Source organism: Mytilus trossulus, chromosome 2, assembly GCF_036588685.1.
Source record: "Mytilus trossulus isolate FHL-02 chromosome 2, PNRI_Mtr1.1.1.hap1, whole genome shotgun sequence".
Taxonomy (NCBI): Eukaryota; Metazoa; Mollusca; class Bivalvia; order Mytilida; family Mytilidae; genus Mytilus; species Mytilus trossulus.
Window position 1 is genome coordinate 5,564,475 of NC_086374.1, and position 10,232 is coordinate 5,574,706.

At 31.5% G+C, this 10,232-nt stretch overlaps 1 protein-coding gene across 2 annotated transcripts; it reads right to left on the minus strand.

The window, feature by feature from the left end:
* Positions 1 to 1,776: 1,776 nt before the first annotated feature.
* On the minus strand, positions 1,777 to 10,232 carry LOC134706349 (esterase OVCA2-like). Of its 2 annotated transcripts, none has more exons than XM_063565210.1 (8): positions 10,097 to 10,232; positions 7,147 to 7,169; positions 6,372 to 6,442; positions 5,483 to 5,551; positions 5,006 to 5,133; positions 4,219 to 4,300; positions 3,646 to 3,786; positions 1,777 to 1,931 (listed from the first exon to the last, which is right to left on the minus strand). In XM_063565210.1, the coding sequence occupies exons 1-8, from the start codon at positions 10,118 to 10,120 to the stop codon at positions 1,792 to 1,794; spliced, it is 678 nt and encodes a 225-aa protein (XP_063421280.1). In that variant the 5' UTR covers positions 10,121 to 10,232; the 3' UTR covers positions 1,777 to 1,791. The 2 variants fall into 2 exon arrangements, with proteins under 2 accessions (XP_063421280.1, XP_063421278.1); XM_063565208.1 differs by having other exon boundaries at positions 3,646 to 3,813.

Here is a 10,232-nt window from a genome sequence, read left to right on the forward strand (position 1 = left end):
TTCTGTGGGTACAGGTGATCCACAAAATTAAATGTTCAATGAATAACGAATTTTTAATAGGCTTGTATACAGACTTCGACAAAACCACATTATTATATATCCACAAACATGCGAGTTTTCCTTGACAACAATTGGTACACACAAAAATAAATGAATCCACAAAATTAAGACATGCATTTTGGACAAAAAATGACTGAAAGTAAAGCTCTTTAAAGCACATTGGGCTGAACTTGCATCACTTCTCCAATAGTCCAGTCAAACTAAGATTTAACCTCAAACTAATTTCAACAGAAAATTCTTATCTATAGCATTATGGCCTTTATATACACAGAAAAAAGTCCCAAAAATCTAATTTGAGGAAAACTCAAAATCAGCATTTTTAATTTCCTATGGAAATTAACATAGGAAGGGTAGATAACTTCGAATAAAATTAGTACTTTTTGATTTTTCTTGAAATTTATGTAAAGTACGATACTTTGATGGGGTTATAAGTTTGTATTTGACTAAATTATATAATCTTCTGCTCATTAAATGTACAAAACCAAAGTGTTATGGGTAGTTTTATTTTTTTGTGTGCATTTTTCATTTTTAAATTTGAAGCTTTGTGACCATTTTGAAAAAATAATGTGAAAATTTTGTACTGTTTATATCTGTGTATTATTTTCTTACAGCATCTTACTTTTCTAAAGAAATTTTAAACCACAAAAAGAAGAATACATGCTTAATTATTTTTATCAAATTTAAGATTCTTTACCTTGACATGTTGAAAAATTCAATAAATGGTCATCAAATGAATTATGAAATCTAGATAATAGCTTGATAAAAGATATGAAAACAACTTAGAGTTGTTTGTTATACTCTAAAGGATGCTAAAAAATCATGAATCAATACATATTGATGAATGGAAGCGGTAATGTTATTATATCAATTTTTATTGATATTTCTGCCTTTTTTCAACCTTTTTTGCAAGAGTTATCTTCCTTTTCAAGGCAAATCTCCATAGGGAATTTTAAATGGTGATTTTCTAAGTCTTCCTCAAGTAAGATTTTATGGGACTTTTTTCTGTGTATATTTGGGGTATAATGCTAAAGATTAAAACTTTAAAATCTTCTGTTGCAATTACTTTCAGGTTGGGGAAAAATTTATGCTAGATTAACTGGACTACAAAACACTGTTCAGACATTTGATTGCATGTTCCTTTTGGTATCTTTTTTAAAGATTTTTTTAATTTTTGGTTGACCTGGCTTTGAAAAAATAGGACATAGGAGTCAAATTGCGTCTTAAAAGATTTCAGATAAGGAGAAAAACTTGCAAGGATTAGCATATAAGATCTAATTAATGGTTAATTGTGTTCGGGTAACCATTCTGAATGGTTAGCAGTTCAATGCCCAAGACAACAAAAATTATTAGGACTAGTAAGCTTTAATATGTAAAACTTTGTTTAGACACACAAAAGAAAATGTCGGAATATTGGTTTTTGTACAGACTGACTACTAGAAGAGTTATAAATCATTTTAATGTGCTAGTTAACATGGTATCAGTCTGCAGGAAGACATCTTACCACCCCCAGGCACATTATTACCATTCCAAGCTGACTGGTCTGCTCTTATTCCTAAATTCAGTGTGCTCAACCGTGAATCAGCAATTACCTTAACAGTACCGTAATCAATCTTGTAAAAATGAGGTTATAGTCATATTTGGATTTTTTTACCTTGCTAGTCAGTTTTAGTGACAAGTTTCAGTCTATGTATTCTAGTTGTCAAGACAAAAGCAAAATCAACATTTCAATTTTTATTTTTTCCTTGCAATCATCAAGTCTAAAAACTCCAGATATTTTTTTTTCTGAGCTGATGCAGCTGGTATAAAATGTCCACCTGTATGCTGTAGTACCATTGGTTCTTTATAGCACAGTAGTAAATCTTCACTCATCTCTGAAATAGTCAGGATTGATTTGAACTCAATATGTAAATAAAGCTTTTGCACGTCTAAATTTTAAATTGTCAATGAATATGTAACAAGCGGCTGTCACAACGACAGCAAACCGGATTTATTAACATTTATTTGTGTCCTGGCAATATCACAAGAACCATTACTGATGATTGGTGAAAGTGAAAATCGTCAATATCAAATTTGACCTCTATTTTGTCATCAGTATCACCATATTAAAATTTGAAAAGCTTAGATTGAATGGTTCGTGAGTAATTGCAACAACATGAATGGAAACACCATTTTACGATCTTTCAAGAACCATAACAGCTGAACGGTAAAAGTCAAAATCGTCATTATTGTGGTTGAACTCTTTTTTGTCATCACTAACAACATATTAAAATTTGAATAGCTTTGGTTGAATGGTTCATGAGAAAATGCACTAACACGACTGGAAACACCATTTTTCAATCTTTCAAGAACCATAACTCCTGAACGGTAAAAGTCAAAATCGTCATTATTGAACTTGACCTCCATTTTGTCACCAGTAACAACATATTAAAATTTGGGAAGCTTTGGTAGAACAGTTCATGCGTAAATGCAAGGAAACGACTGGAAACGCCATTTTTCAATCTTTCAAGAACCATAACTCCTGAACGGTAAAATTCAAAATCATCATTAATGAACTTGACCTCTATTTTGTCATCAGTTACAACATATTAGAATTTAAAAAGCTTTGGTTGAATGGTTCATGAGAAAATGCACGGACATGACTGGAAATACCATTTTTCAATCTTTCAAGAACCATAACTCCTGAACGGTAAAAGTCAAAATTGTCATTATTGAACTTGACCTCCATTTTGTCACCAGTAGCAACATATTAAAATTTGGGAAGCTTTGGTAGAACAGTTTATGCGTAAATGCACGGACACGACTGGAAACGCCATTTTTCAATCTTTCAAGAACCATAACTCCTGAACGGTAAAAGTCAAAATCGCCATTATTGAACTTGACCTTCATTTAGTTGTCAGTAACAACATATTAAAATTTTAAAAGCTTTGGTTGAAAGGTTCATGAGTTAATGCACGGACAACATTTGATTGCCGCCCGCCCGCCGAGCATCCCCAAATCAATATCCAACATTTTTGTCACAAAAATCTGGTTAAAAATGTAGACTATAGCGGAATTTAAAATGAAACAAATTAGTAGTATGATCAAACTAAGGTTCAAATGGATCACTTTTATGGATATACAAAACATTCATTATCTGAATATAATTAATGTAATGTACATATTGAATTGGTTAAATTTGCAAAATTGGGCAGGATTTATCTTTTTTTAAATGAATAAATACTTGGCATGGGTAAAGCTATATTCTGTCTAGTGCTATACACAAAATTTCACATAACATTTCATAGAATGTAGGAAATTAATCATCACTGGAAGTCTACCAATCAAATTTTACCTCTTTTTTTACTGTGTGCAAGCTTTAGTAGCCATGTAACCTCAAGTTTCCAAAATATTCTATAGAAACCCCAAAATAAAAAAATAATGGTACTTTGAAATATCCAAGATATAAGTTTATGGCCAAGCTTTTTTTTAATTCAATGATATGTATGATTATGTCAACTTCAAGGGCATATTTTTTTACCCTTTATTGTATGCAACTGGTTGTGAAGTGATGTTATGCATCATTAAAACTAATATTTATATTATTACCTTTTGCAATCACTTTATCTGTTTCACCAAATACATGCAAGGTGGGAATTTCTATAGTGACGTCATAAAACTGGGCATGCTCTTTTTGTCGACTCTTAAAACCAGACACAAATATGGCAAAGTCAAATTTGATAGGAGAATCTGCAATAGTAAAGTGATTTTCCTTACCTAAAAAGAGACATATGTTTCAGCCGAAAGTAAATGAAATACATGTACATGTATCTGATATAGCATTATAATAAATACACAACATTAAGACCAATTGAAGTTTTATTTTAGTTGCATTGATTAAAAATCCCTATATCTCCTTTTTAAATTTGATAGATCATTTAAATATATATACATGTACAACAGTTATTTACTAGCTAAAATTTGTTATACATATTTTTTTAACTTGATATATGGACTTTAAAAAATGTAAACTCTGCATATAATAAGAGCCATGGATGTCAGCAATAGTTCAGGTGGTAGAAAATGCTGGCAATCATGGTCATTGAATTAACTTGTTCAGGTGGTAGAAAATGCTGGTACAATCATTGTCATTTAATTAACCTGTGTTTTGTATTCAATTACCTGTTTCTTTTTGCTGTATGCTACATAAAAGTGACAGAAAGGCAGCTCCCTGACTAAAAGCTAATATTCCATCAAATGGTCCCTGTAAAAAGTTGAAACCTATTGTACAAAATGTGAAATTAAAGGCTGAATTTTTATTGATCAACTAATAGTCTTAATAATTGAAAAGCGGGACAGCTCAGAGCACAGACGTCAAACATTATACCTTTTTAAAAAATAAAGGAAACGAAATAAAAATATAAAATCACATCTTTGTATGTCTTGTCTGATCATTTTTAATTTTGACTTTGTCATATATATATCTTCATTAAGCAGGGTAGAGTAAATGTAAACAATTCATGTCATATAAATTAACAAAAATGTAAATTCAACTATTAGCCTGCTGGCAGAAAGAACCAAAAGAGGACAACTCATATTTTAACAAGTAAACTGAATTGTTATATAAAAGTACTTCAATAGTGAAGTATCACTGATAACAATATTGTTCTGAAAAATGTAACCATGGTAACCAAACCAAACCAAACTGATATTGATGAAGATCAAACCTACTTAAATTTAAAGTTTTTATAAAATATAAACAGGAAAACTGAACCAACAACTTAAATCAGAAGCTGGAATGGTCTTTGAGCTGATACAGTTGATTTCCATTAAAACTTTCTTATAGTATATTGACCCTTTTCATTTATAGCAAGGTTAATATGAAAGATATTCTTCCACTATAGTGATGCTGCAATGTAATTTTATCTTAGTGTTGATTATACTTGCTGTTTAAAAGTTTGTATTATACCTGCTCTTTAAATGTCTGTATTATACACTGTAATGAGTCTTCAAAGCCTTTGGAACTATCTGTGTAATCTAGAGGATTGTAATAATTGTCTTCACTCCTAGAAAACCACCAACCTCTTGCATCTGTATCTGTGTTAAAAAAACACTTTTCAAAGGTTAATGTCAATTGGTACATCAGTTCTCAATTTTTTACTAAACAATTTTTCTTAAATTCTCTATGAATGAATTTTGATACAAAAGATGACATGAAAGAAAATTATCTGTCTCATGTGTCTTTTAGTCTTTTTAATGCCCATGATCCACTCAAAAATAATAATTGACTGTTTAAAGTTGCATAACTATTTTCATATAGAAAGACAGGATATAAAAGTATTTTGAGGTCAACATATTGAAGAAATGTAAGAAATCACAAGGCTTTTTATATACCAGTCAACTGCCTTGGCATATAAAACTTGTAAAGTGTATAAATGATAAGTACCTACAGTGCTGTCAGCAGCCCCACCATCTGTTTCTAATGGAGGTACTCTGTTTGGCGCTGTGATGAAAACTGTAATCAAATATTTCATATGTTATAGTCATGAAAACACTGGAACTATATACACTTCTCATATGTTATAGTCATGAAAAAACTGGAACTATATACACTTCTCATATGTTATAGTCATGAAAACACTGGAACTATATACACTTCTCATATGTTATAGTCATGAGAACACTGGAACTATATACACTTCTCATATGTTATAGTCATGGAAACACTGGAACTATATACACTTCTCATATGTTATAGTCATGAAAACACTAGAACTATATACACTTCTCATATATGTTATAGTCATGAAAACACTGGAACTATATACACTTCTCATATGTTATAGTCATGAAAACACTGGAACTATATACACTTCTCATATGTTATAGTCATGAAAACACTGGAACTATATACACTTCTCATATGTTATAGTCATGAGAACACTGGAACTATATACACTTCTCATATGTTATAGTCATGAAAACACTGGAACTATATACACTTCTCATATGGTATAGTCATGAAAACACTGGAACTATATACACTTCTCATATGTTATAGTCATGAAAACACTGGAACTATATACACTTCTCATATGTTATAGTCATGAAAACACTGGAACTATATACACTTCTCATATTTACAAAATCAAATGTTTATATATATCTTTAAAATTCTTTACAGAAAGTTACTACTATTTAAAATTGCTTATGAGTTTGCATTAAAAATCAAACCTTTTTAAGAAAAGTGAGAAAAAAAACAAGGCTTTATCTAGGCTCTATTTATACGTTAGGCTTTTTTTTTCAAAATAGACACTTTCTATAAACATCAGTACCAAGATCAGCATGCTTCTTTATTATTTTTCTGAAAGCTCCAGTCCTCTCCCTAAAAACTTTACCATCTTGCCTGAAAGTAAAACACAATATTCCTATAGCTAATGACACAGGGTTCAGACATTCTCACTTGTAACTTTATTTAAGCATATATATTATCTAATCAAATCTGGATATCCTGTATTCAGACTGGAATTCTGATTAACTGCTCGTCTTCAAGAGTAAATTCCTTGTGTTAAATTGCATCTGATTTAGTAAAAATCCTAACAAACTTTAAAACAAAGCTTTTTAGCTAATCAAATGTGTTCAACATGCATGTATAATTATGTATATAAGACATATTTATTTATTATATAGTTTTATGTCTTGTGTACTATTATTTGTGTTTGTGTTTTTCTTTTTCAGCCATGCCTGGTGATTTCAATATAAAAAAGAAGATGTGATATGATTGCCAATGAGATAACTCCCCACAAGAGACTACATGACACAGAAATTAACAACTATAGGTCACCATACAGCCTTCAACAATGAGCAAAGCCAATACTGCATAGTCGGCTATAAAAGGCCCAAAAAATTACAAATGTAAAACAATTCAAACGAGAAAAGTAACTGCCTAATTTATGTACAAAAAAATGAAAGAAAAATCTGTTTTACTATCTTAGTATGAGTTTGACTGTCCCTCTGGTATCTTTCGCTCCTCTTTTATTACCCATGGCAATTGTTAAAATTACATGCTAAGCTTATAACTTTAATACTGCTAGATTATATATATCTTACCTGTAACCATGTATGCACAAAATCTGAAAAATATAAAGACAAATTATTCATAATTTATACAGCTGTAGAATATTATGTTTTACAATCAAAAGTCTACCAAACACAGCTAGGGTACCACTATTGACAATTAATTTTTCAAGTTAAAAAAAAGACAAATATGTTGTTGAGAGTCAATACAGTTGTATGCAGTTATTGCACTGCAGTTTTAGTTTATTAAATACTCATATTTTTACTTATTCTTGCACATGTATTTTATTTCCTTATCATAAGGCTCATTAGAAGCATATCAATAAAGTTAAAGATACAGACAATATAATATAATTATGTTTATTACATGTATTACATATCGAAAACATAAATGTTCAATGATAAAACTAGAGAGAGTTAGCTCATAATGTTTACAAAAAAAATCAGTTCTGATTGACATCAAGTGAATAAATATTCATATAGGTCTTGTTTTTTGTCAAGATTGAATGTTTGTTTTCAGATATTGTTGCTGTTCTTGTTTCAAATATATATTAAGATAACACTGAATTCAGAATTAAGTCATGTAAGTAGGATGCTCGTCATTTGACAGTATCCAGATTTAAAGATAATCTTTATGCAATTTTAGGCATGTAAATAAAAATGAGCTTCATCTTTAAATGTGGTAGCAAAACTTGCAATGTTGCATATTCTATGAAGACTGCTGACAAGGTGATACAACCAATTTTCCTCATTGGTCAATATTTCTTACATTTAACATGTCAGACATGTCAACCTGTGACGATGAAAATGCAGGTTATGACCTGCATTGAAGAATCAAATCTCAGGTCATAACACGTACAAACTTTTCAAGCTGAATTTCAGTATTTATGGTACATTTTCTTATAAAATATATATCAAAGATACCAAAATATCAATGGATGTTCATTTGGTCAAGTCATTTTAAATCTTATTAATTATTATTTCATTGCACTTATAAGATTTTTATAAATTTGTGTATCACACTCTTAAGTTCTTTACTTTCTGTAATTTATCAAATGTAATTTCAAAATGCTTCAGTCTACTGGCTATGTAGCTTTTAAACATAGCATCTTTCAATTACAACAAATGGAAGTTTTGACAACCTTGCAGGTCCCTACCTTTCAATTGACAAGGAAATTAGACTATGGTAAAATATAGTAATACAGTTAAAGGAAGTATAAATGTAAAAAATAATGTTCACTTTTTTTTTTTAAATTGTATAAAGGTATAAAAATAATAAAAAGTCATTTTTCAATAAGTATTTGAATATTGTATTTTTATGGTTTTATCTTTTTCACCCATACAACGTAAATATAAGGAATAATTTTAAATCGTGACAAATAAGGGGAAGTAACTCTATATATATATATATATTGTAACCGGAGAGCACAAATGTAACCGGTGAGCACGTATCTACTCTACAAATTCACATCGTCACCACCGGGATTCGAACCCCGGTCGTCTGGGTGACAGTCAGTGCTTAAACCCACTGAGCTAAAGAAGTACTTCCTTAGCTCAACCGCTTACGGCTGACTAAGTATCTACTAAGTTTTTCTTAAGGAAGCAACCCCGTCACACTTCTGGAGGTTCTGGCAAGGTAAAAGCACTGACTGTCACCCAGACGACCGGGGTTCAAATCCCAGTGGTGACGATATGAATTTGTAGAATAAGATACGTTCTCTCTGGTTACATTGGCGCCCAACAATAATAACCCACGGTTAAAAGAATTACATAGCCAGGTTAAAGTATAAATATAAAAAAGATGAAAATATCATCATTATAGAGTATAATGACTCTTGAGGTGGGGGAAGTGTGACGGGGTTGCTTCCCTAAGAAAAAGTTAGTAGATACTTAGTCAGCCGTAAGCGGTTGAGCTAAGGAAGTACTTCTTTAGCTCAGTCGGTTAGCGCGCTGCCTTGTTACACAGAGGTCCCGGGTTCGAGTCCCGGTGGAGGCAAGCAATTTTGTAATGAAATTCATCCTCTCCGGTTACAATATATATATATGTTTGTTAACCAATAGAGCAATTTATTTACGACCTAAAGCTAAGGTAATTGGTGTTAATTAACAGTGTGTTTCACACCAAAGCTGTCAAGTGAAGCCATGCACTTAATGGGTCACTTAATTTGACAGTTTACATAACTAGGCCTAGATGAACTTCCTGTTCATGGAACAATTACAAATTTACCTGTATTTCAAAGGAATATTACTTATGAAATCAATCTCAAGGCCAAGAAATATGGGTGAAATCGGGTCATTTTCGGAATTCCCGGGTTATTTCAATGACCCGGCAGGTGTCCCGGATGATCCCTCAGGATTGTGAAAATCTAGGGTCACACCCGCAGAATACGGGCTGTAAAAACAAGTTGAAAAACAAGTGAGGAACAATACCAGGTGTTTTGACAATACCAGGTGTTTTGACATTCCTACTAGTAAAACACCGCAACATTCAAATTCATTCTTTGTGTCCACAATAGTAAATTGGAACCATCTAGAAGACACTATTGTACGCGCAACTAGTGTAGAGAGCTTTAAATCTGCTCTCGTGAAACGTCAATAAATCGACGGCGCCTCCACTCCCGTTGTATAAAAGCCAGAATTGGTAGCTACGACGTACCCATACAGATACGGGTCAGTTGACAGGTATGAATTGTCTCAGAGAAAATACATTAGCTCTTTGATCTTTTCAAAATGCAAAAAGATCTTCTATTAAATTATAACTTGATAATTCAAAAGAATTTCAATATACCAAGGATTTGTATATTTGTTAATACTGTGTCTGTGAATCCCTGCATGATCTTTTATGACAAGTTCTTGTCCATACTATTATACTACTGGCAGTCTGGTCATTAGTCACATCTTTACATTTTAACGTTTTGTATTATGGTTAAGATAGATAAATGTAATATATGCCTCTGGTTTAATTATGAATATTCTGTTTTACCTTCAAAGGCTGTTCATTTGACATCTTTCAGAGCTGGATAAGAATTAGATCTAATCATAAACGATAAAGTTTTGTCGTTCTTTCTTAAACAGATAACTGGTTCACGAGTTTATGTTTGATCTGTTACCGCCTGGTT